The 27,609-nt window shown below is 41.0% G+C and overlaps 1 protein-coding gene across 1 annotated transcript; it reads right to left on the bottom strand.

Annotated features, from left to right (window-relative positions):
• ATP1A1 (ATPase Na+/K+ transporting subunit alpha 1) lies at positions 1-27,609 on the bottom strand. The gene is made up of 23 exons (XM_063294587.1): positions 27,407-27,609; positions 13,837-13,944; positions 13,380-13,439; positions 12,579-12,782; positions 11,262-11,375; positions 11,003-11,137; positions 10,765-10,882; positions 9,703-9,971; positions 9,399-9,597; positions 7,965-8,074; positions 7,239-7,373; positions 6,795-6,987; positions 6,060-6,235; positions 5,613-5,749; positions 4,387-4,537; positions 3,582-3,750; positions 3,078-3,232; positions 2,725-2,848; positions 1,417-1,562; positions 1,158-1,288; positions 877-978; positions 627-718; positions 1-293 (listed from the first exon to the last, which is right to left on the bottom strand). The coding sequence occupies exons 1-23, from the start codon at positions 27,416-27,418 to the stop codon at positions 265-267; spliced, it is 3,069 nt and encodes a 1,022-aa protein (XP_063150657.1). The 5' UTR covers positions 27,419-27,609; the 3' UTR covers positions 1-264.

The following is a 27,609-nucleotide window of genomic DNA, read 5'->3' as shown; positions in this document are numbered from 1 at the left end:
TTCCTCTTCTGATCCATCTTTATTTGTAAAAGTCCAGATATAAAATCTTATCATTTCTTTAAAAAACCTGAAAAGGCACATTAAAAACTTGTATTTTTCACCCCAAAGCCTGGACTATATTAACACTACCCATTTTTTCCATTCCATTATTTTTCTTGCACTCTCCACTTGCTTTCATCCTCCAAAGCTTCCTTCTTCCTGCCTTTCAGGAGCAAAAGCATGGAAGAATGTCAAGAGTGCAAGTACATCTGGTCCTGCAGTCCTTTAGTAATAGGTTTCTTTTTCCACCCAGCCTACAGAGAAGAAAAACAAACACATCAAGTTGTATCTGCCATTGCTTAATGCAAATCCTTGATATCAAAGGCAAGTTAGAGAACAGAGAAGTACCGAGCTCTGAAAGCACAGGTGGGTAAGTTAAATATAATGTTATAATGTAAATTCATGCCACACACTAGCATGAACCACCTGGCCTTCCAAAGATGCTAATAGGAACCTGCCTCATTCATAAAGTTTATTATTATTATAAAACATATTTATGTTTCATGTCTGAATCCCTAGATAGCTTTCTAGATTATCACAATGAATCTACTACGCGCTAGAATGCTGTTGAGTATATAGTTGCTTACCTCCAGGGCTGCGTCTGAGGATTAGTTTTCTAACTTCATCATATACAAAGATGAGGAGAGAGTAGGGGAAGGCACAAAACCACCACAATGGTCTGCAAGGTTAGAAAAATCAGTTGTAGTACATAGCTGTATACGTCACTGAAGGAATTAAAAATGATCAAAATTATGCTAAATCCAGTAATAGCAACTGAGGGATAGTTGAGCTAATTATCAGCTTCAAAGACGCAACATTACTCAGTTTATTACTCACTTCAGTGGGTACATTCTCAAGGCAACATCCATTCCTGGGCAGTAAGAGAGGAAGGCAGCCAGAGCAGTTTCTTCAAAGAGACCAAATATTAGGATCTTGTTCCTGTGGAAGCATTAAGAGATCAAAGTTGATCTTAGATCCTAAGTGGAAGCACAACCTACTAGTTCAGCTTGTTAATTTTTTTCCCAAAGTTACTGGCCTATATTACTCCCAACTTTTGTGATATTCAACCAGGCAAAGGCCACAGAAAAAAATGTCCTTGTTAAGAGCCAGCTACTTACTTCATTCCTTGCTGGAAGACAGAATTCCTTCTGGTCTTACAGATAACTAAGTCTGCCCACTGTACCACCACAATGCTGACAAAGAATGCTGTGTGGCAAGTGAACTCTACGATTTTCCTTTGCTCATAAGTCTAAAGAAGATTCAGAGAGAAAGAATTGGTTATTGGGCTTGCTCCTTACTGCCAATGGGACAGAAATCCATCAGGAATGGGGTTTGTAATGTCTGGTAGCAGTCCCTTTAAGCTAAAGAGAAACTTACCCATTGCTGTCCATAGCTGTCTTCCACATCATTTACCCATCGGTCATCCCACATCACTCTAATCCCCAATAAGGAGGATGGCAAGAAGCCATTCTCTGCAAGGATTACAAAGTATGTGAAGAAGCCACCAAGGGCTTGGATCATCCCTAAAGGAACAGATGTAGGTGAGCAGATGTTAGAAGTAGTTTATGTTTAGTTCATACATATCTCTTTTGTGCCTAATTTTAACCCAACTTTTGAAACTGAAAATATTTCACCATCTCCCCCGTTGACATAAGAGTAGTCATATTTGTAGTGCACATTTATTCAAACGATTCATAAAAACAGTTACTAAGGACGAAATATCAGCTACTGCTGCACTTATCTCTGTAATAAAACACAAGACTGCGCCTTTCCAATTTTCAGCCAAGCCTATCTTCATCTTGTTGAAGGACTACAGTTTTGTTGAGGCCTCTTGCAAAGTAACTGTACAGAGGGGCATGCAAGATGGCCATTCCAGGAACAAGCACAGCCTTCTTAAAGGTACCTCCCACCCAGTTGCTAATATCTGGCCCGAATATCCAGTTGCTTCCCTTTTATCCCCTTAAATTCTTACCTCTTCTCACCTTTCCTACTGAAGAATTCACCTGTCTCTTTCCCTAGGCGTACAATACAATGTTCCTTCTTTTGCAGCTTCCCTTAGTTATGTTGGCTTTCAGTATTACTAACAAAACTAGATTTCCACAGTATGCAGGTCATGATTAGTGAATGTCTTTATCAGCCAGAATCCTGCAGATACTAACTGGATTGCCACTAGTAATTGTGTTTTTCCATGTGAGAAGTGCAAGAGGGCACACCTTCCCTAGCATGTGAGGAAATACAGAGACTTGCATGCCTTATCAGTGGAAACCGATCTCTGAAAACTGGTCCAGACTGCTCTGGATACTTCCACAATTGTGGCATCAAATTTCAAGGTGATAGGAGCAGCATTCTGTATGTGAGGTTAGAAAATTTGTCACAGTAGATATTTGGGGGGTTCACTGTTTCCCCCGTCCCCAAGAGTTGGATTCCAACGTGCAAAACAGAACTGGGGGGAGAAAATGTACACAGATGGAGGAATGCAGAGTAGTATGAATGGCATGTCCTGTGCCTATTTTAGATTTTATGTTCGCTCTTCCAGCATTCCTGCTTACCCTCCATTAAGGGACTGAAGTACTTTAAAAGGTCTCACACAAGGCATTTGCCATACTTCTGAGCAATTGCCCTTCCACAGAAAGCAGCCACATCCATTCACCGCAAAGAGGTACAGGCAGGTGCCTCACCGCTTACCAATCTGACCATAAGCCATGCTAATCAGCCTTTCGTTCACCAGTTTGTCTGTCTTGGGGTTTCTGGGCTGTCTCTTCATGATGTCACTTTCTGCTTGCTCATACGCCAGAGAGATTGCAGGAACCTTTGGGGCAGGAAACAGAAGTTGCAGGATTAATCAGACTTCACAATCTGTAAGCTGATTCATACATGAACCAGTATCATCCACACTGAAAAAACATTTGGACTCACCACAAATCATTTGTGCAACAGATCTGTGCAACTAATTTGTGGAACAAATACATCTCATTCTATGGGGTCGAGGGGGTTAGTTGCAGTGTGAATTAATAAAAAACCTGCCACATTTTACTAACCATATCAGTGCCCAGGTCAATGCATAAGATGGTGACTGTCCCCAGCGGTAAGGGGATGTTGGCAATTATGAAGATAAGGAAAGGCGTAATCTCAGGGATGTTACTGGTCAAGGTATAGGCAATTGATTTCTTCAGATTATCAAAAATCAGGCGACCTGCAAATAAAGAGCACTTTAACATAAAAAGAACCAGAAGATTGTCATACACCTGAGGCCAACCTTCCTTCCTGCACAAACTCCTTAGAATACAAGATTTAATTCACTCTGATGAAGGAAGACAAAAAGCCTCCATAGCAGAGCATACATTAACCAAAAGCAGAGGGAAAGTTAGCCAACTGACAGGTGGAGAACACGTCCACTTTTCCAAGTGCTAAACAGGGAGTTTCCTGGTCTTGTACCAACACACACAGTTCCACCCACAGAAACCTCTGGCACTTGGAATACAACATGGGGGGAGGGGAGGGAGACGAGTTCTTTTTCTCAGAAAACTGAGCTAGGAATTTACCTTCTTCAACTCCAGTAACAATGGAAGCAAAGTTGTCATCCAGCAGAATCATGTCAGCTGCCTGTTTAGAGACATCTGACCCAGCAATGCCCATGGCAACACCAATGTCTGCCTTCTTCAAAGCAGGGGAATCATTCACACCATCGCCAGTGACAGCTACAATAGCACCCTGGAGGATTAAACAAACCCTCTTTGTTTCTAGCCAATTTATTTCAAGGACAGTCTAAAATGATATGAGTTTTTCCTTTATGAGCAACTCCACCATTCCCTCCACTGCCACAGAAAAGGACAACTTCCACAAATATCAACGGTTCAACATCCAACAGTGCTCTCCGTTATTCCCCAATGGGGTGGGTATGTAGGTTCAGTGTTAAAGCACGTGATTGACACTGAGAGAGCAGACTGAATCTCCAGCTAAGAGTATTTTGGATCAGAACGGAAGAGACCTCCTGCCAGACAGTAATGGGCCACCAGATATGCAGTGAGGCATCAGGAAGTTATGCAAAGAAGATCAATGAAGGGAAAAAGCCCTGCAGATTTGCAGTGGATAGAAATGCAAGGGACGTATATTTTGGCTATACATTGAGGCAAGCTTATTAATTAACAATAGAACAGACTGCCTGGGGAAGTCATGGCCTCTCCATTACTGAAAGTAAGTAAACAGAGACTAGACACCAACAGTCAGGGTTTCACTTCACACTGACAATCAGCAGGTGGAGAGGGCAGATCATTTTCCAAGTCTCTACCGCTCTAAGATTTTATGCAGAATGGGCTGACTGACATTGTAGGGATCCCCCCTGCTTACCTGCCGTTGGCAGCCTTCTACGATAATCAGCTTCTGCTGTGGAGAAGTTCTAGCAAAGACTATTTCTGTATGGTGTTGCAGAATATCATCTAGTTGTTCACTGGTCATGTCCTTCAAGTCAGACCCATGAATCACACAGGCTTTGGCATCTCTGCAATTTAAAAGATTGGTAGGTTGAAAACTGCAGATTATTCCTTCAAACCTTGCTTTCCAATGAAAATGAAAAGACATCCTTGAACTTAGCTCAGGTCCTAGTGACTGTGCCCATGCAGTTTTCTTGGCAATACAGTGGAAGTACTTTGCCAACTGCCTTCTTCCAGTATCTCAATTTCTTACTCTAGCCAATAGTCCTGAACTTATCAGGTGATCCCTCAACCAGGTGTTAACCAGGGCTCAACCCTGCTTAGTTTCAGAGATCAGCCCCACATTGCTACATGCTGCCATCCCATGCAGCAATGTAAGCATTGAGCTTGCTTTGCTTTAGGGCTCTGCAAATCATTCTGTGCATGCAGAGTCCATGCCCAAACCCATTTCATGCATTTTTTAAATCAGAGCATGGAATGAAACAGAGGCTGTTTTTATAGGTAGAAGTTGCTTAGTGGCAGGGAGGAACCAGGGACCTGGGAAGCTAAAAGGGAGATTGAGGGCAAATGGGCCAGTGGGATATTCTGCACTGAGGTAACAGTGGTGATGGCAACTGAGATGGGAGAGGGGGAGTGGGGCCAGTGGAAGCTCCTGAGGGAAGGATTGTAGAGAGGGAGCCTTGCCCTACTTGCTCATCCAAAGTTTGCTTCATCTGAAACCTAGAACAGCCAAAGTGGTCCATGTTTTGGCTCTGCCAAACTGGCTGAACTGAAGCAATTGGTAGAACCAACACAAAGCATTTGTTTGCTCTGGGTTCAAAGCAAACATTTTCCCTTTGCATGCACACACCCTACTTTGTTTCCAAGTCTTCAGAAGGACACAGCTGCCTAAAACAATTAAATATTGTAAACAGCTCTTAATTTGACAAAAAAAGGGAACTAAATAAGGAAACAAAACAATATTGAAGCCCATTTTGGGTAAACAGTGTTAACAAACTTGTAGGCTTCAATGTTGTTCTGCTACTTTTCCTCATATCCTACCAACAGATATTGTTAAATGTTAGAATAAAGAAAATAATTAGCAGGCTTGCTCCAATCTCTCCCAGAAATGCTCTACATTTTTTGCTCCAGCTGGTCCAGTACCTGGGGTTGACCTGGCTGACAGGGATGTTGAGACGAAGAGCAATATCTTCCACAGTCTCATTTCCTTCAGAGATGATGCCTACGCCCTTGGCAATAGCTTTCGCCGTGATGGGATGGTCTCCTGTCACCATAATGACCTACGTGATGAAACAAGTCAACCTCAGCCAGTGGCAATGAAGACAAGGCCCAGAAGTCTGTTCAAAGGTCACTTGCCTGACCCCAAGCAGTGACAAAGAAGCTGGGGCTGGTGTCAGTTGTTTGAGAGAGAACCTAACCCTTTTGAGATGGAAAGGGAGGCTACCAATAGGCTTAATCTCAGTCTCTCTCTCTCTCTCCACCACTCTCATCCTTTACCTGTAAAGCTATCAAACAAGGGCCCTTTTCAGTTATTTGATGCTATGCTTAGCCTTAAATATTTGAGGGGATGGGTTAGTGATGCAGTTTTACCTTTATTCCAGCACTTCTGCATTTGCCAACAGCATCAGGCACAGCAGCACGTGGAGGATCAATCATAGAAATTAAGCCAACAAAGCATAACTTCTCTACAGGGAAGTTCACATCATCTGTGTCGAACTGGAAGCCTTCAGGGAACTGCGCATCAGGCAGAGCCAGGTGACAAAAGCCTGGAAGAAATCCCATTTCCATTATTTGCAGACAAACAGACCAGGGCAAGCATTTAGCAGGGATTATTGATGGCTAAGCCACCCAGCTCTGTTTGTGAAGACTTTGTGTATTTGACATGGGCACCTAGGAAGTCCATAGAAAATGTTCAGCTAGACACCCTCTCTGCCACGATACTGCAGTGAGTGCTGGACAGTTACATCAAAGCCATGCCATCATTTTAAGAGACAGTTCAAGTGCTGCTCACCCAGTGGCTAAGTCCCTTCATCATAGTTTACAAACATTTCACGCAATCTCTTGGCTATATAAAGGTGAGTCAGCAGGCAATGGAGTCCGGGCGGGAGGAGCTGTCTAAAGAGGTAGGCTGTCAAAAGAGGCAAGGTAATGCAACTGAAGCCCCACCTCTTTTGTACACATACCAGCATATACAAAGGGGTGGAGCTTTAACTGCACTGCCACAGCCACCAACTTACCTCTTGGGGGGCCCTGCAGACACCATGGCTGGCTGGCAGATTAGTCTAAGAGGAGGGGACCAAACAAAAATTCCGTCAGGCATCTTACCCAGAACTCTCTCCCCCAAGCCTCCCAATTCAAGATAGGCATTTTGAAATGCATCTTTGGCCTCCTCATCCAAGGGAACTTCTTTTCCATGCATCAGGATGGTACTGCAACGGTCTAGAATTCTCTCCGGTGCACCTTTCATCACCAACAGGTATCGTGATTCTGACGTGTTTGAATTCTTGTGGATTGACAGCTGCATATTTTTAATAACAGTGTTAGTTAACTGTCTTTTTGGATGGTGTTTCCTATACTGGTTTGGAATATGCTTTGCAGATGACAAAGATAGAGCACAAAAGAAGAGATCCCTCATAGCCAAAGCCATAAACTGACTGATCCATAACTTAGTCTGGCTGGGTCTGAAGAAAACAACAACACAGCCCAACATAAAAGATGCTGAATTTGTTCCCAGGAGTTGCCTCTGTGCAAAAAGCGGGGATTTCTTACTTGGTACTTATTGGTAGAGTTGAATGGGATCTCCACCACTTTGGGGTTCTTGTCCCTCAGTTCCTTGACAGATCCACAGCAAAGTTCAATGCATTTTAAGAGTGCAGATTCAGAAGCATCTCCTGCCACCGCTCTCTGGCAAATGACACAGCAGTTCACAATAAGGATTTAAGGTCTTTTGAAGGCAATCCCCCCCTCTTCCAAATAAACATAACTTCATAGACAAGGCGTGTTTCAGTATTCTGTGAAAGAAAATTAGTTAGGCTTCTCGCTTTTAAAGAGGTTACTGTTAGGTAGAAACTAACAAAGGTAAATATTTTTGCAGTAATATAGTAAACAGCAGATAGGCAGGCTTGATAATAACTACAGAGTGGAACACAATGTACTCAGTGCTAAGAGAAGGCAAAAGCCATCTGCAAATAACTTAACAAACACATGATGCCTCAAGTCTCTTTCTACAAGTTACTTTCAAGTTGTTAACATGCAAGTTCTCTTATTGCTGATGATACATCAGACTTGTTTCATCTCCACTTCAGCTAAATTTAATGCAATCCAGCAGCCATATGTGGTGGAGTATTATGGGACTGATATGCTGCCTGTGCTACTAGCAGAAACACATTATTTTCCAAGGTACCTTTTCTTCACGCTGCTTCACATTAACTCTAAGACCACCGATAGTAGGCAAACGTGTGCAGCTATGGCAACTAAACCAGGGGATTAACTCACCTTCAGAATGGGAACATTTTCTTGGTTAGCCTGAAATACAGCCCGGTTACACAGTCCTGCAATCTTGGCTAAAGCAGTCCATGTTGGAGATGTTTTGTCAAAAGAAGCACCTAAAGGGAAGCAGTCCAGATGTTCTACACAGTTCCATGCTCAAATAAGCACACAGTTCATTTCCTCTGCCACGCTTTCTCCTTATTTAAGCACACTATCATGCCAGACACAGCAGAGCAAAATTCCCTCCCGCATCTTCTTAATTACAAGCTTAGATGCAGAAGAAAGATCCATTCCTGCCCCAGTACAGCCATTAACAATAGCTGTAGGACTTCAGTCTTGAGTAACTGCCACTTTCTACATTTTCAGATGAACTATGACCATTCCTTGTGCATTTAGAAGGAACAATTTAAGGTCCATTCTACTAGACATAACCACTCAGGTGATGTGTGAAGAACTCCCTGGGTAATCATGGCTATTTTTATTTTTATTTACACCATACATACTTTATCCCATCCCATCTCTTTTCTTTTTTAACAGTAGTCTGTGGAAGGAATTTATGAAACTTCTAAGTTGGTTCTTCAACACTGCAATTTTAGCTGGTTACAGTAAAAGCAAGATGCTATGCTGCTGCTGCTGCGAAAATACTTATTACAATAGATTTATATAACTTCAAAAAATCTGGAAAAATACACTCTCTGAACAAATATATTTTCTCCCCCCCTTTTTCCCTTTTAATTAAAAATGTTGGCCAAGCAGAAAGATAAATATTTAGTGATATCTTTTTAATAGACCAAGTAAGAGTGGCGGATAAACTCATAACTTGACAGGGTTTTTTCCTTAATTTTATGGGAAAAGTGGGGGAGAATCTGAAAAAAGTCTCTTCTGCTCCATTGCATACAAAGAATACACTACTCTCTATTACACAGGGATGAAAATAGTTGGAAAAATGTCTATCAGCCTTCAGAAAACAGGATGAAAAGTCCTGCAAATTCTGGTGCAGGCTCATTCCCAGCTCTTTATCTTTCATTATAGTGACTTGGTTGTCTCCTTTGTCCTTGGAAGCGGAGGGAAATATTATAGCTGCTTCAAATGACAGGATTTCAGAATTAAAGGAATTTAGAATTTATTTTTTCTCTGCAATTAATCAACAAAATAATACCTCTTAAAAGGTGATCAAATTTCTTTTCAAATATATTTTATGCTTAATATTGTGCTTTAACATGAGGCTTCCTGTGGTAACCTAAGATGCTTCAGATGAGTCTAGACTGACTTTAATCAGTATGCGAAGCACTGCGAATGTATTCTTTTTGGCTATTCTGGAGACAAAGCAAAGTTTTTACATAATGATAGAAATTCAAGCTGCAGGTCTGGGCAAGTATTATCTTGACTACGAGCAGAGATCAGTATCAAATTATCTCTGACAGAGATCAGCCAGCTTACCACTCTGGTTTTCTGTCGTGTCAGCTTCATGGATCTGGTTATCGAACCACATGTGAGCGACCGTCATGCGGTTCTGGGTCAGGGTGCCTGTTTTGTCAGAACAAATGGTAGAAGTAGAACCCAGAGTCTCCACAGCTTCTAAGTTCTTCACAAGACAATTCTTACGAGCCATGCGCTTGGCTGTGAGTGTCAGACACACCTACAAAGTGAGGACAAGGGAGATGAAGGCTGCCTTCTGTCGTGATCCATTTCCTCAGACGTTTTGTTAAAAGAGTGTGCTGGCAACCTCTTTATGGCAACTTACTGTCACTGTAGCAAGCAGACCCTCAGGGACATTGGCAACAATGATGCCAATAAGAAAGATTACAGCTTCTAGCCAAGTGTACTCGAGGATCAATGAGAGGATAAAAAAGGAAACACCAAGGAACACGGCCACACCAGTAATGATGTGGATAAAATGCTCAATCTCCACAGCAATGGGAGTCTGTCCCCCTTCCAACCCAGACGCCAATGTAGCAATGCGGCCCATCACAGTGCGATCACCGGTGTTGATGACTACACCACGGGCAGTACCTGAAAGCAACAAGAAGGACTACAATTAAATTACCAGTTATCTCTACACTATGTGCAATGCAGACATAATGCATATAAAACAATGCTGGCTTTCAGCGCAAACTAGGACATCCTTCAGATGCTTCCCAGTCAAGTAGCTCAACGACATTGCAAATATCATCAGAATGGTGGTACATATGTTTTCATCTCTATCTTATTAAGAATGTTATACAGCCTTTTATTTATCCTTGTCTGTAGGTTGAGTCATGGCAACTGGATTTCTTTCTTTTTGGTTGAAACATTTCGCTGCTTGTCCAAGCAGCTTCTTCAGTCATCGTCTTCTTCAGTCTGAAGAAGCTGCTTGGACAAGCAGCGAAACATTTCAGCCAAAAAGAAAGAAATCCAGTTGCCATGACTCAACCTACAGACAATTCCATCTGGATGACTGAGAATCTTCATCGACATTTATCCTTGTTCTTTGTCCTCCTTGCAAAAATTGTCCCCTAATGTGACAACATAACAGCCATATAGGAATGATAGAAGATTCTTTAACAAAGCTTTCAAGTATGGCTACAGAAATGATGTTCCAGCAATAACACATTCATGCTTCAGTTCAAAGAGACTATATAGACAAACAACCACAACCACTCTTATACAAATTAACATCTATCAGTTCTAATATGTGCTGACAGAAGAGATACTTTGCCAACAGTTTTCCTAATTTTTCCTTGGTTTGAACAATCTATCATTTCTAGATCTGAGAACTGTTATATCCTACGAGCCTTGTTAATCAAATATTGGAAATTATATTTACCTTCAACACAATTAGTGGAGAAAAATGCAATATTTCTAGTCTCTAGTGGGTTATCATTAGTACGATCCGGAGACCTTGTCTGAGGCTCTGATTCACCTGTGAGAGATGAATTGTCCACCTGCATGAGAAAAAGAAAAGGTACACATATGGTTGCAGGCACTGGATGATGCCACGCCTGGGTCCCCCACAGGTCCTCCAGTGCAGTCTCTTGGTTTTTATTGCTAGAATATATACATACCTTACATCCATTGGCTGAAATAATTCTCAAATCAGCTGGGATTCTGTCTCCTCCCTTCACCTCCACTAGGTCTCCAACAACTACACCTTCAGCATTGATGCTCAGCTTCTCCCCATTTCGGATTACCAGAGCTTGCTGCAAGAGGAAGAAACAATTTTCAGTGCTTGACTATGTAGGCCAGCTTCACCACCAATTTGTGACTGAAGATACATAAAGAAACTGTTTTTTAAGAAAAGCTGAAATCAGAGCACTTCCATACCTGAGGCACCATGTTTTTGAAGGACTCCATGATTTTTGAACTCTTTGCTTCTTGGTAGTAAGAGAAGCAGCCAGTTATGATGACAACAGCAGCCAGCACAACACCTAGATACAACTACAAGCAGATGCAAGTATATGTGAGTCAGTTTTTTAAGTGATATTACTCACACATACACACACCCCACAATAAATTCTGCTCTGGGTTTGCAACATTAGTTGTAGGCAATCATTTTTACAACAGTGCCCTCAAGGATTATATGTTGCTGATGAAAAGAATACGTGAAGAGAAGAAATAAAAAAGGAAAAGAAATAGGGATGGCAAACTGTTTTCAGGTCAGAGGGAGAAGGGGCCAGTAACCTAATTCAATTCTTAAACTAAAGAGTTTGAGAGAAACCTGTAGTGAAATTTTAAGATTTTGGTGTCAAAGTAGGCCCAGCCTAAACTTAGCAGGCAAAGTGCACTAGAAACACACAAACCAAGCTTTTAAAAACTTCAGCAGGTACATAACAGAAGAATAAAAGTCAACATTCTTCAAACTCATACAGATGACAATAATGAAGTTCAGGCAGATCACAGGCTATGCAGAAACCTGAGTTCAAAGGGCAAAATGTAATTTGAGCATGTGTAGGTACACATGTAGCACCTGCTGGAACCACCTTAAAGCAACTGGGCTTGGATCGCTGAACTCAGCAGCTGCTACATAATCTTGGGAAAAGATGCATCTAGTTTAAGGTGTCCCTTATGGGTGATATATGTACACTCTAAATCACATTTTGCCACTCCAGTCTGGATTGCTGCATAGCTTTAGATCATAGCCACCATGTTTATACTTAGTCCAAGCAGAAAGGAAAGCCATGGCGAACAATATGTCAATGAAGATTCTCAGTCATCCAGGTGGAATTGTCTGTAGGATGAGTCATGACAACTGGATTTTTATTTTTGGTAGAAACGTTTTGCTGCTTGTCCAAGAAGAAGCTGCTTGAATGAGCAGCGAAACGTTCCTACCAAAAAGAAAGAAATCAAGTTGCCATGACTCAACCTACAGACATGGAGACCGAGGACAATTCAAAGCTCAGTTCCTTGATTTTTCACTAGAATGTACCTCCCTCCAATTCTGGATACTGACATTCTGGGCAAGTGTGAGTAGCTCTGAAGTAAATCTTCCAATAGCCTCTTCTGACAGACATATAACACTGAGGCCCACACCCAATGTGTTGACATATTGGGGCATCTTGATTTCCTGTTATATCTGAACTGAGGTATTCAGTAATACCTCCCATTCACCCTCCCCACCCCACCCCACCCCACCCCACTCACATTGTCATTATTAGCCTCTTCCCCTGTTGCAGCTTGAATACCAAACGCCAGAAAGCAAAGAAGAGCTCCAATCCAAAGCAGAAGAGAGAAGCCTCCAAAGAGCTGTCGGCAGAATTTAACCCATTCTGGGGTTGTGGGTGGGGGAGTCAGAGCATTGGGGCCATCACGGGCCAAGATTTCTGCAGCCCGTGCAACAGACAGTCCCTAAGATACAGAGAGGGAATGAGGAATTCAGTTACAGAAATGCAACATGGCAGTCAGTGTAGAGTAGCATAGTGGTCAACTGCAGAATAGCAGAGTTGCTTTCTTAAGTGACAGATAAACATGTTAGTTTTTCACTGATTCATATTTTCAAACAACATTTTCCAAATAACTTCTTAGTTGTTGAAAAATATGCTCCATTATGTTTATCTGTTACAATTATTTGTATGTGGCCTGCTTGAGCAACTCTTGGTAGCTAATAATATTACGTTAAAATCCATAAAATCCAAAATATTAAAACATTAAGTCTTAAAAAAATGTTGTGTTCCAATACTTTCACTGATAAAAGACTGCAGTCCATAATGTTATAATTACCCTATTGTTATCCATTTCAAGTATGCAACAGTCACAACCTCTGGATGATCTTCTAGCACCAGAATTTCACAACAAACGTTCAAGCCAACTTGGGGAAGGGAATATAACTTCTGAGAATTATAAAATGTAAAATAAACTGACATCCTATTCCTATTGGAAGCTGCTACCAGGTATATTTTCAAATCAGAAAATTCTTCCTTCTCCATCTAAAGCTGACCAACTTACCCGGCTGAGATCAGTTCCATATTTCCGATGAAGTTCATCAAGGCTGAGTTTGTGATCATCCTAAAAAGTCAAAAAGATTAGTGGAGCCTCATTTAGATATCCAAGAGTATTATCAGTATATCAATGAAGTTTAACCACAACAGCAGCTGGAAATAATTCCAAGCTGATAAACAATTTAAGTTTACCTGAAGTTTAAACCTGGGTGTGTCAAGGGGGAAGAAGGCACTATGTGGTGTCAATTATCAGAGTCATTTTTACTACCCATCAACCAGACTTTGACAACAATGAGATGGATTCTCCAAGTCCATTTGGAAAACCATTTAAATCCATCATAGACCCAAAATGGTCCAATCTGTATCAGGCAGCCAGCTTAAAATAGCTAGAAAATTGACAATTCATGCCAAGCCAAAAGTTATGTTAATTTCTTCGCCCCAATGTAGATAAAAATTGTTCTTACCAGTGAAACTTCCTTTTTTAGTTCATCCATATCCTTTTCTTTCTTTCCTTTTTTCTTCTTGGCTCCATTCTCAGACATAGCTGCAGGTTCATATTTGTCACGTCCAGTCTAGATGAAAATCAGAGACACAAGGATAAAGCGCTGCCTCACAATGAACCAGGCCACTGCTTTTATTTTATTTTACTTATTTATTTGAATTTATTAACCACCCAACTCCAATTGACTAGTCCATGCAGTTCGGTATTTTTAATTTCTGATCAGCTTTTCCAGAGCTTTGGGCAGAGGAGTTAATACTACATCTCCCCATCAGAGATCTTTGCTCTCCTATATAAGAATTCTAAAAACAGTCATTAAAGGATACCCAATCCTTGGGTCACAAAGCACATGTCACAAAACACAATCGTAAGAGTTTCATTTGTAAAGCTGATTTTCATCACTTGGGCCGGTCCCTCTCTCAGCCCAACTCACCTCACAGGGTGGTTGTTGTGGGGAAAATAGGAGGAGGAAAGAGTATTTGGTATGTTGGTATGTTCACTGCCTTGAGTTGTTTACGAAAATAATAAAGGCAGGATAAAAATTAATAAAAAAATAAAAAACGAAGCTGTTTGGAGCCTGAGTTTGGTTGAGGATGTTTAGCTATGCTTTGACACAATGTCTGTACTGATATGCCGTTGTTTGTGATCAGTTAGCAAAATAAATACTGCTTTTTAAGTGCTTGTTCTACTGGCTTGCTTCATACATGATACTACAGATAATGTAGTCTGCTTGACTATAGCTTGCTTAACTAATCATAGTTAAAACAAATAATAGCTTAATACAATTACAGTCATGGTTATTAGGCTACTCACTCTGGATATGGGAGTAAATTCATGAAAAAACAAATATAGCAGACAAGAAACCTTAGAAAAAGGTTTTGAAAAAAAAACGTTTCCATCTGAGGCTGGATGTTTACATCTGAGGCTGGAAAGATGACTCTTTAATCTTACTATGCCATTTGAAATTTATTTAATGTAATTGGTAAATCACTGTTATACATAAATACTTCAGTTCTAAAAGACTTCCCCTTTTCAGAAACTTCCTATTTTGAAAGGCAGCATGTGCATCTTTAAAATAAATAAAATGCAAATATTAATGAATGTTTTAATTAATTAATTTGTTTGTTCTGCATTTTATGAACTACAATTACTTCATGTATAATGCCTTTGCTTCAGGGAGGTTAAGTTATTTTTATCCATTTTTTTCCCCTAAGAATGTGGTAGTTTCTAAGATCAATATATGCAAATATTTACAAATCCTGTAACAAAGGAACTATTAAAACTTCAAACTAGATCATGATCTAGACAAGACATTCAAATACCTGTATTTTTTACTGTATCAAATGGACTGTGGGGAAGAAAAAAATGATCTGAGGTTGTACTGCTTGTACTCTTATTCTGCTCCAAGGAGCCTTCCCCTTCTCCTGACGGCTATTATTTGAAGAGCATGTGAAAATTCTTACATACAGTACTGACTGCATTCCAGGGGCTAGGCCTGTATAGATTAGGATGACCTCTTTTCCACTCCTCATCTCTCTGGGCATTAACTCCTTCCTCCAACTGCTGCTTGCAGGGTCCTACTTGGATCCTGCTGATAGAAAACTCCTCCTAGTCTTCACCCATTTGTGACTCCTGAGACATCTACATGAACATCCTATTTCACAAACAGAGTGAACAGTTCGATTAAGGTTTTAAAGTTTTATTTCATAAGCATATTCCTGAAAGGCGAAGCCTTAAGAATGGAAGAGCTGAGATTTAACATAGTAGAAAACTAACTTCAGTGCTATGCCTGTTGCCTAAGATGATAAACAGGGCCGCTCAGACTTTTTAAACAAGCTGTGTAAAATCTGGGTATGGTTGCCAATGGTATCCTTTCAAAGCTTTGCAGAGGATAGGATACTATCAGGAGAAAGCGGAGCCCAGCTACTTGTGGAAAGCATTATCAGCCATCCACATGCTTTGTTTTGATGTATTTCTCAACAACTAAATCAAGGAATAGTATTTTGTTCATGTTTTTCACAATATGCTCAGGTCTATGGAACATTTGGAATGGAGCTTTTGTTCTCTGCCTCTTATCTGTTAGAAGGTAAAGCAGAGCTGAACATTCCTGACATTCCCTTCACGGTACTATTTCCCTTCTAAAAAGTGGGGAAGGGGAAAACATTTCAGAAAAAGAAAACTACTACATTCTTTGGAAGAATGGCATTTCAGCTATCCCAGCTGCTTATTTTAAATACAAGCGAAATGCAAGAAATCTTAGGTTACAGTCAGGTAAGGGCACAGGAGACTGTTTCACTCAGGAGTGCTTTATTCCCCACCACCACTTCAGTTCAAACGGGAGCACAATCCATGAACAAGAATGTTATTTTTAATGTCCCCCAATTCTCTTCCTTCTTCACACCACTTTGGAACACACATTCCTCCTGAACTGCATGAACTACTGGCCTGAAGTGTAATATCATGGCTTTGTGTAAAATCACGGCTGAACAATTCCTTCCAACAGCCTCTCTATCAGAGGCTTCAGATATCTACATTGCAGCCTTACAAAATTTTCTATTTCGATATATGTAGATATTTAATTTAGATGCAGCATCGAGGTAGCACTTACCTACTTCCTTACCATGCATTTCAATCTGCAACAGGGCAGAGTTAATCAACAAGGTAAGGCCTCACTAAACCCACTAGTTTCTGGTAACTGTGCAAGAAATTCCTCCAATTAAGAGCAAACCTGAGCAGAACAAGGATTAGGATGCCTGCAACCAGGGCTGTGCATTCGAACAAACATTAGTCTATGATTGTATATGAGGAATGGAAATTGATCCAAGCATCCAATAAAATATCCAGATATTTTTCTTAGGGAGATACACCATTTTAAAGGACAGTAACGTTCTGTTTTCTGATGCCTAAAAAAAAACAACTGTCAAACTTCTCAAATATGAGCATGAAAAAAAACAAGAAAACCAAATTGCTGAATTACCAGACCCACAGTGCACTTGTTAATTATGAACTCTGATATTAAAGGGTATGCTTAGTCATGTGGATAGTCACCCAAATGGTAAAGTCTGCTCATACATGTAATTTCAACTAAAAGTCGGTACAGTCAAAACATTTACCTATGCAAAAATTATGCTAGTACTGTAACCCAGGCTATGCAAAACAGTATTATACACCCAGCCAAGCTGTATTTCAAAAAGATAGATACTATGAAAGTTTTAAAGATACCAAGAGTTCTTCCACATTTTATGATTTGCAAAATTAACACTGTGCCAAAACAAAAACCTGAGGAGTGCTACCCTTTCAATCTGGACAAGATAAGGGCAGAGAGGACATCGAACAAAGTCCCTGGGAATCTGTTCTGCTATTATAATGACATCATAAAAACAGCATCTCAAGGAGAGCTGGAGACACTACTGTTCTGTAGCCTCAGCCACTGATGCAGAACAATTATTTTCGTATGGTAAATCATGGGCAATGAACTTTTTCCCTAACAAGACTGGGAAGAAAAAAGCTACAGATGTTTTCTTGAAGTAGTGGCTTACACAGGGCACAGAGGAGGGAAGTGCAGCATTCCAGACCCAAAGCAGAAAAGATCTTGGGGGTGGGGGTGGGATGGCTATGTTGACAGTGCCTCCTTACTTCAAGCATGAATTTTTTTCCCCCTAGCATCAAATGGCTACCATGTGAAAAAAGGCACAGCGTCCCTTCCAAAGCACCTTTTCTGCTTCGGATCCAAAGGGCTGCATGTCCCTAACCCAGAGGATGCTATTTGAGAAGTCAAAACCAAAGATTAGCATTCAATCAGTCACAAGGCTAGTTTGCAATGAGGAAACGACTGGATACTGCAAACCTGAGAATAAAAAGGGATCTTTCATACAATCCAAGCTAATATTAACCTCTTCCTCTTTTTTTCTGGCCAAGAATAAACATACTTGGATCTTTATGCATACCATGATTTACTTCAGGGACAGGCAACTTACTTTCATTCTGGGAGCTAATTCCTCCCCACCGCCCCCCAAGCCTCTTCTGGCCTCCAAGGGCCACAAGAATTATAGAAATGACTTCACAGGAAAGTGAGCCAAGATTTCTTGCATTCTAGTGTGTGTTTGTGTGCTTACCACATCTATTTTCATGTTTTTTTAAACCCAACCCACCAAAAATTCTGTTGACAGGTATTTGTTATTTGCCACAGAATTTTTGGCAACCCAATCTTTGGGACTGCAAAACAGGCTGCATACCTCTAATTTTCCTCAGCAGAGACTTACACAGCCCTCTTGGCAGCCAGTCTTCAAAGCAGCCATGTCTTTTCCCAAGATTGCACAGCAGCTGCACAGGCAACCAGGAGATCCCAGGAAAAGACATGACTTCTTTAAAGAGCTGCAGATTGGGTCTCTATGCTGCAAAGCCTCTTTTTATGCTTCGATCCAAAGTATCACAGAGCCCTAAAGGTTAGTATCTGGAACTAGAGACCAGGGAATCCCAGGGTTGCAGACTAGACTAGGAAGTTGAGAAAACATCCTAGAAGGCAGTGGCAAATCACATTCCTACTGAGGCTGCAAAAAATACATTAAGGTGTCCATGAAGTCACCAGGAGCTTGATGTCAATAGCAGACTTCCTTTTTCTATCCCTACTTTCCTTGAATTGTTTTGGTTGCAATCAGGCACAATTTTTCCAGCTATTTCAAAAACAGAAACAAGTAATTTCCTTAGAATGGAGAGGCGTGACTCCTGACATGAGGTCAAAAACCACCGACGTGTACAGACTAGAAAGTAGGGATGTGCAAAGTGTTCTGCCTGAAACAACTTGTTTCAGGGAGCTGTGCCTAAACCAAAACATGCATGTTTGAGGTGTTTTGGTTCATGTACAGAACAAAAGAAGGGCTGTTTTGCTCCAGGCATGGACTGAAATGCAACGGTTCTGGGCAGAACTGGTTTGCAGGGTAAGGGTGGGGGGAAAGCCCAACCCCCTGGTGATGGCAGCTGAGGGGAGGGACAGAAGTGCCAGGAAGACAAGGGCATGGGGCCAGTGGGATATGCCCTGCTGCGACACTGCAGGTGGTGGCAGTGGCAGCAGCTGAGGGGATGGAAAGGAAGGAGCTGGGAAGGGCAGGGAGCAGTGCCAGTGGAATAGGCCGCTCCGGGAGCTGCTGAAGTAAGCAAGGGTGATACATGCCAGCCTAATCGACTTGCACCATCCAGATACTGCTTCACCTGAACCTCTGCACAACCAAGGCATTCTGGGTTTTTGGTTCTGCCAAACTGTGGCTAATCTAAAAGGATTTGGCAGAATTTTTGGGACACAATGGTTTGCTCCAGGTTCAAAACAAAATCAATTTTCCATTACGTGCACACCTCTACTGGAAATAAAGGACCTCATTTCCACAACAGGCTCCACTGCACCTGCTACAATCTTCTGTTTCAAGCACAATTGAAAACACTGGTTTTATATTACAAAGTCCTTACAACCTGAGAAGGCATTATTCTGAGCTTCATACAGTTCAGCAGCCACCTCACAAATGGCGCCTCCACACTGACTACTTTCTATTTCAGGACTTTCAGTTGTCTACTATAATATAATGCTACTGTAATTTCATCCAAAAAGAAGCCTTTGCTTCTACCTAATTTTTAGAACTAGTATTAGTAGCCACTGTCTACATGCAGCCTTTGCATTCATTTTTCTTTTAGTTCTTGAAGTCCCCAAGATCAGCATGGAGGAAACTAAAGTAAAACTGTGTTAAGCCTCTGACACATTTCACAAAACTGGAGTGCAAAAATTAATCCCTTTAAGCACCAAAAAGCCTACTCCAATTGTGGGACCTTGTGCAATTGTATCACCCCACTGCAATCCAATGTCTGCTCCCCAATAGTGCAATCCCTCCTAAAAATGGGCTACCTAGAGTACTTTTTGAAGATGAAGATGGACTGATTGCTGTTCAAAGCTCATTCCACTTCTCTTTCCTGTGTTGCCTGAAGTGGCATTTTTCAGATATAAATTGTATTATCAGCAAAGGATCAGCAACAACAATGAAATGCCACTTTTGTGTGCCAGGAAACCGAGGTGTGCAACATTTCTAGGCTAGGGGCCACACCTGGAGTTTGAGTGACAAGGAAAGAGGCACATGACAAAAAGCAGCAGGTGAGGTCAAGTTAAAAACAAATTCAATTTAGTATAAAAAGAGTCCCTCAAGCCATGCTCAATTCCTGGTGATTACATAAATATATGCATGATGTTTTCTGAGCAAGAAGTTGGAATGGTTCTGAGATTGTCATTCTATTTTTTTTTTTTTTTACTTCCCAATCTAGTCTGGGATTTCTTGATTGTCTCCCAGCTAAGTACTAATTATATCTGACCTTGGTTAGCTTTTTTCAGATCTGCCAAGATTGGCTAGGGTGGAACTGCTACTTATGTGAAATTTTTTCTCTTTTTCCAGCACTTCAGGGAAAGTGTGTCTTCCTTCATATGTTCCTTTGTGCCCTTCATGTCTTATATATGGCCACAGCTCTCCTCATGCTACTGTAACCATAAGCCAATGCTGGGTGCTCTCCATTTACATAAGCACAAAAGGGACCTGGGACATTCTTCCACAGCAGCAACTAGCTTGATTTGATTGATAATGGCAGGAAAAGCAAGACAGAATACTCCTCCTCATCTTGACATCCAAATCCTTTCCCCTAAATCAGGAGTGAGCAACTCACAGTAGTAAGAGGACCCCAACACTGCCAGAGAACAGATCAAGTGAACAGGGTCAATAATTTCAATTTGGTTATTTCTCACAGGGGGGCAGATCAAGGGACAGAATGGGAGCTTCCCTCCATCAGATCAAATTTCTCTGTTTCAGATGCTCTTTTTTCCATTTGGAGGGTTATGGAAGAAAAACAGGGGCTTAATGCAGCTATTTTGCCACTTAGATGCCTATGAAACATGTATGATCAAAATATCTGATTATGTGCAATCCAGATTTTTACAACTTGTTCAACCAATTGTACTTTAACAAATGTGGCTTAGTATTATATGTTAAAATCTCTGGAAGAAACATTAACAATCTCAGATATGCAGATGATACCACTTTGATGGCTGAAAGTGAAGAGGAACTGAGGAGCCTTATGATGAAGGTGAAAGAAGAAAGTGCAAAAGCTGGCTTGCAGCTAAACCTCAAAAAAACCAAGATTATGGTAACCAGCTTGATTGATAACTGGCAAATAGAGGGAGAAAATGTAAAAGCAGTGAAAGACTTTGTATTCCTAGGTGCAAAGATTACTGCAGATGCTGACTGCAGTCAGGAAATCAGAAGATGCTTAATCCTTGGGAGAAGAGCAATGACAAATCTCGATAAAATAGTTAAGAGCAGAGACATCACACTGACAACAAAGGCCCGCATAGTTAAAGCAATGGTGTTCCCTGTAGTAACATATGGCTGCGAGAGCTGGACCATAAGGAAGGCTGAGCGAAGGAAGATCGATGCTTTTGAACTGTGGTGTTGGAGGAAAATTCTGAGAGTGCCTTGGACTGCAAGAAGATCCAACCAGTCCATCCTCCAGGAAATAAAGCCAGACTGCTCACTTGAGGGAATGATATTAAAGGCAAAACTGAAATACTTTGGCCACATAATGAGAAGACAGGACACCCTGGAGAAGATGCTGATGCTAGGGAGAGTGGAAGGCAAAAGGAAGAGGGGCCGACCAAGGGCAAGATGGATGGATGATATTCTAGAGGTGATGGACTCGTCCCTGGGGGAGCTGGGGGTGTTGACCGACAGGAAGCTCTGGCGTGGGCTGGTCCATGAAGTCACGAAGAGTCGGAAGCGACTAAACGAATAAACAACAAAATTATATGTGACAATAGCTACAGTCAATGTTAGGAGATAACAGCTGCGGAAGTCTATTCCCCTGGCAAAAATGGTCCCTTGGTACAAGCCATTACCTTTAAACTTCTATGAAGAGTGAGATGCAGGAACAACTTACAGCACAAACACCTTGACTACGGTCTTGTTATTTCATGCCCAAATGCAGCAATTAAAGTGCTGCACTGGGTCACAACACAATGGCAAGTATACAGTATATATGCAGTATAATGCTTTTCTTTTCCTGCAATGAAATTAAAATTCACTCATAAGCATGTTCATTTTATTGAAGATAAAACGCATAGCTTTTACAATCTTTTTTTAAAACTTAATTTGAATCCTGTAAGAAAACAGACTAATATAGATCAAGGACTCTATCTCAAGATACAGTTGAAAGCACTCTTGAAATCAGGTGTTGCAAAAAATGCCCTTTAACTGGAAAAAATGAAAGGGAAGAGAAGGATGATTCTGTACATTTATACCATGCCTCTCCTACCTATTTCGTTTAATATATAGCAATTGTACAGATTAGAATAAATCATCTAAGGCTGCAAGATGTTTTGGCTACATCTCTCATCCCAGGCATGCTTGGCTAGGCCTGAAGAGACTTGTAGAACAGTTCTCCAGAACAAACCGTTTCCCTCTGAAGTAAATCCTATGTTCCAGGAGTGCTTCAAGGTATTCTGGACACAGTGTTGTGGGTAAAACATATCCATTCCTGGTTTCCATTTCCAGATCAACCATTCTTTTCATAGCCCTGCTTTTGATTACGTGTGAAAGCTTCCAAGATCATTTTGGTTTCTTAGATGGAAGTGAACAACTCTGTAGACATTAAGAGAGCTTTTCTGAGTATTTCAGTATGTTATAGGAACATCACTTGTGGAAATATTTCTCTCTGTACTTATGAGAGGTAGGAGGGAGAAGACGTTGGAGATCCTAAAAAGAACAGGCGCTATGGGTAGATGTTAAAAAATTCTTTACCTTTTTTTTTAAACTACAAGGATATACATTTGAATGAGTTCTTAAAATATGCTTGCTTTTAGAATCACCTCTTCTGTAATTTTTATGTACCATTAACACAACTGTTTTGTTTTCTCCCAAAGGGTACAAATACTTTGCTACAAAGGGATTTTAGTTACAAAAGGGGAGGGCTGTTCATTTATACGTCAAACCCGAGAGACATGAGCCATCCTGAAATGAGGCAAACATAGCTCAACTTCATAATGTTTCATAAAACTGAAAATAGTGCACTCAAGAAGAAAAAAAATTACTGGCTAATATCCATAACCCCAATTAGAAGGGAAAGTTCCCATTTACATTTACAGTAATAATCTGTGCAGGAAGGTTATGCCTTGCAACTATACTTGAATTGCTGCTTACATAAGAGCCAAACCCAAGGATCTAACCAGCTCAAAGAGCAACAAGATAGGTTCAAGTAATTTTCCATTTCTCTTGTGTTGAAATATATTCATCTGAGTCTTTAGTACAGCATTTGAAATCCAATCTGATTCTTCTGAATCAGAGATCCCTCTGTGATTTGCTTAACGAAGCCAGTGCTAACAAGGAGAATTCCCAAACTACAGACTCTCAACTTTGTTTATTTTACCAGGGAAATAACAGAGCATTCAAAAAAAGCTCTTACATTTCTTGCAATAAAGATACAGCTTCATAGCTGCAAGTTGCAATGAATTAAGAAATCTCGTTGTTACTCGTAGAAGTGAAGCCAGTTCAAAACCTATGTTCCTGAGCCTTAACTAATTTTTTTTTTCCTGGGAAGCTGCCAACTGCTAATATAAATCTAGAATCACAGAGGTAGGTATAGTTTATAAACATATTAAAATTTTTACAGGCAGGCCTCTGTGCTGAGATCTTTCCAGACTTTGCCATCGAGGACCATGCTAAAAGAAAAGCTGATCGAATTCTAATCAAGTCAGCCAATGCATACCTCCTTTGCCATTAACATTGCTTCTTCAACACAGCATAACTGCTGTGGACTACACAACAGAACTATCTGCAGTACTCAACATTATTTTGAGGCAGTAAATCCTATAAATTTGGTACATCTTGACTTTCAGTGAGGATTAATGGTGAACTAGACATCCCTGAAGGGATGGGGACAGCATTGTGGCAGAGATCAGTGGCCAGATGGTGAATTCCGGCCAGCGAAATCTCTCCAGAAAAAGGAGAGATTGTGAGATCGCCCACTTGTACTCCGGACAGCTGCTTCTTGTGAGTAGACTGCAGGAACTGAGGTTTTTGTGGTTGATTTGTGAGTCAAGTGACAGGGAGTTGAGGGATTTCAAACAAGCTCACATAAGGTTCACCAGAGCCACCAGAGCCTTCTTATTCACCTTTGAAAATTGCTTCTTAACTGATTTTTAGCTACCAGGAACCTTTGCAATGAAAAGTCTGAGTACTGGGTGAGCCTCCTTCAATCCTTAGTGAAAGGCATTTTAAATATAAGTTTAAGGACATACATACATACATACATACATATATATATAAACAAACTAACAAACAAACAACAAAAGGGTGATTATAATGTTGATTTTGGAAAGTGGGCTAAGGGTCCAGATGGATTTGAAATAAGATTTTTAAATTTATTTTTAAATTTATTTATTATTTAAATGTATATCACTGCCCATCTCCCCCAATGGGGGACTCTATTATAAAAATATATAGAAGGATTATAAAATCCTTCCCATAGGAAAATGCTGTTGTTTTGAATTCTTAAAAAAAAACATAGGATGGGACTTTGAAGGCTGGACACTAGAGAGAACCAAAAGGAAGTAAAGATTACAATTAAAGGAGAAGAACACTTAAATATGACTTATTAATATAGAATGGAGCAAAATACTTTAACATTGGACATATTGAAGGATATTTGTGAACAATGGATCCAGAAGTTAATTTTAAAAGTGTCTGCCATTATAGACTACGTTTAAAAGATGTTATGTAAGAGGAACAAGTTTTATTGTGCAAGACAGACTGATTTGAAAGTGGATTTAAAAATAACAGGCTACAGGAATCATATGGAAAAAGATGCTACCCTGGATATACAAATGAAAATGGCTGATATCTGAATAATTAAAAGGGATATACAAATAGCAAACCAAAAGAATGACCTGGATAACTTTCCTATATGGGATTTACAAAAGAGACTTTTTAATGTTTTGAAGGATTTTGTGAGAATAGACAAAGAAAAAATGAAAAGAAGTCAAGTTCTAGGACAGTATTTGAAGGGATTAAAGATCAAGATTGTTAAAAGTAAGGAAGGAATATAAAGTTGGTTTATTTGATCAAGGTTAAAATAGATATGTTATCTCTGGTAACACTTAATGCACTTTATTTTTTTTTTATTTTTTTAGTTTATATTAGTTTTTATCTTTTTAATTGTAATGTTCAATAAAATTACTATTTTAAAAAATCAGTACATCTTCAGAACCAGACTGGAAAAGCAAAGAGACTAAAAGCCTAAGAACACACTAGATGACTCTTCTGCTACTATAAATTGCAGTTATTTGAAAACCAACAAAAATTCCTAACAATCAATGGAAGCAGCTTAATTAGTCGGTTACATGATTAGGCTTTACACTATGATTCTTTAATGCACCAAACTTCACCCAAAAGGCATTAAAAATAACAGTATCCACTCTGTCTGAAACAATCACATAAGCATTTGAAAATGAAGCAAGCTATTGCATCAAACCACAGGATTTTGTAGAAGTTTCCACAATGTGGCAATAGCTTCTCTTGTTTCCACCTGCCCTTCTTAATAAACATTTCTAAACAGCAACCATTCTGCAAAACTAGGCCCTTAAGGCCTCTGTGGAAATAAAGAAAGCTGTTCTAACAAGACTCAAATATCCAAGTGCATAAACATGATTTCAGCATTATACACAAGGAAGAACACTTGCATTTATGCCATCTGAAACAGCCTATGGAGTGTCCTGTTAAGTGATAGGCTACTTCACTCAGTCACAGATCACCCAATGACCTTGGACCAATCTTTAGGCCAAGATAGAATCTTAACAGGCTGGGGCAAGGACATTTAGAGGCAGGGGTAAAAAGCCCCAACCCCAAACTCTTTGTGTTGAAGAAAAACATAACAGACCCAGCACACATTCAGGCCTAAATATTCCATGCTACAGACACAAATGGTAGGCTTCAAGCATAAATAGGCCAGCGCATTTTTCATTTAGGATACTTTTCCCAGAATTTTGTTTGTTCTTCTAGGCATGGACTGATCAGAAAAGCATCCAGATTTCCACAAAATCTGTTGATAAGCAAAATGGCAGCACTCCACTAGGATGTTAAATATTTTTCACCTATCAGTAACACCCCTCTTCCGGAGGAGACAACTGAAGTACAAGAAACACAAGCAACTTGTATGTTTAGTTTAAGAAAATCAAGTTACCCATTTTTTAAATCAAGCCAGCCATAGATCTTCACCTTTTTTAAAATCATACTGGTTATTCACTCCCCTTTTCAGATTGGAAGGTTGCTTAGAAATAGTTATGTCCAAGCTACAGAAAAGCTTGAAGTATCATGTCTGAACCGGCCTGTATATCTTTTTCACTTTTCTGAAGTCATGATTAACTCTTGCAACTCCATGGTTGCTAAGTAGGCAGTTATGCCTTTTAAAGGTTATTCAAGCGAAGGGAGTAATAATTCTCTCTACGGACATTCCTGACTAAAAAAAGATGAACGTTACGTGTGTGTCCATGTATTTTCAGTTTCCTCATATCAAATTTCCGCATATTAAATTGCTAAATTAACTAATAGGTAATTGTCGATTAACAAATTAAATCGAAGAAAGAGCAGGAACTGAATGGATTTTCCGAGCAAGAGAGGGAAGGCTGCGGGCCGAACGGCATGCCTTGAAAAGGCCAAAACGGAACTCTCCTTCATGTCTAAATTGAGACAGATTCGGCATTTCTTACTGTCTCTGGGACATAACCTTACCTAAGCCCCTATATGTAACTCAGAAAATAGTTTGCAACCTGTGGGATTGTTAGTTTTTTTTTCTTTTCTTTTTCAAGACAAGAGGTCTTTCCAAAAGTAACACCAGCCCTCCTTTCCGGAATTCGGAGAAGAATTCGATTCTTCCAACCTCCGGCGCGCCATTCTGACTGGCACATCCGCGAGCCTTTCCACCGGCTAAACCCACGAGACGGGAGGATATCGCCGCGGAATTGCCCGAACCCCTTTCCGGAGGTCGTCGGCCGGCCCGCCCCCTCCCACCAGCGATTCGCTGCTTCACGCTCCGACCGCCTGTTTGCGCACCGCGAGCCTCAGAGGGTGGAATTATCCGCCCCACGGCAAGATCCTGTTCCGCTTCTACAAGAACCTCGTGTTCGGGGTACATTCGCGGCTCTAGAGTTTAGGGCAGCGCTTTCAAGCCCTCTGCCTTTTCAGCCTCGATGGCAGCGCCTCTCCTCGATGCAAACGGCGCTGGACAGCAGGGATCGCGGCAGCGCGCCATCCATCCTCAGAAAAAGGCGCCCGTTCAGCAGCCGAGCAGGCGGGGGCTGCGCTGGCCGTCGGTGCCATTAGAAAAAAGAAACCTCCTTCGCTAGCAACAGGCGGGACTACCGCTGTTCGTACCGCCGAGGCCCAGGAGATTACAACCTTCTGGCCAAGAGGCGCGACCCTGTACCCGCGGTGCGCCCCACCCCGACCTTCTATTTTCCTCACCCCTTTGCTCATAGTGGCGACTGCCGACGGTCCTTTGCGGTGCGGCTCTTGGTCTCCGGGCGGGGGGGGCGGTCGGCAGATAGAGAAGCGGAGACTGCCACGTGTGCGCTGCAAGCAAGCGAAAAGCCCGGCAGGGGAACGCTAGCTGGGCCGCCCCCTCTTCACCGACCGCTTGCCGGAGCACCCGCAGAACGCAGCCGGAG

Source organism: Candoia aspera, chromosome 2 (genome assembly GCF_035149785.1).
Source record: "Candoia aspera isolate rCanAsp1 chromosome 2, rCanAsp1.hap2, whole genome shotgun sequence".
NCBI lineage: Eukaryota > Metazoa > Chordata > Lepidosauria > Squamata > Boidae > Candoia > Candoia aspera.
This window is presented reverse-complemented; position numbering and strand designations above follow the sequence as displayed.

Bases quoted from the DNA above. Each gene is read 5' to 3' on its own strand.
- ATP1A1 (XM_063294587.1), bottom strand. The intron at 3,751-4,386 runs GTAAGCAGGGGG...TTAATCCTCCAG, and splicing joins TAGAAGGCTGCCAACGGCAG to GGTGCTATTGTAGCTGTCAC. The intron at 3,233-3,581 runs GTAAATTCCTAG...CTTTATTTGCAG, and splicing joins TGTTACTGGAGTTGAAGAAG to GTCGCCTGATTTTTGATAAT.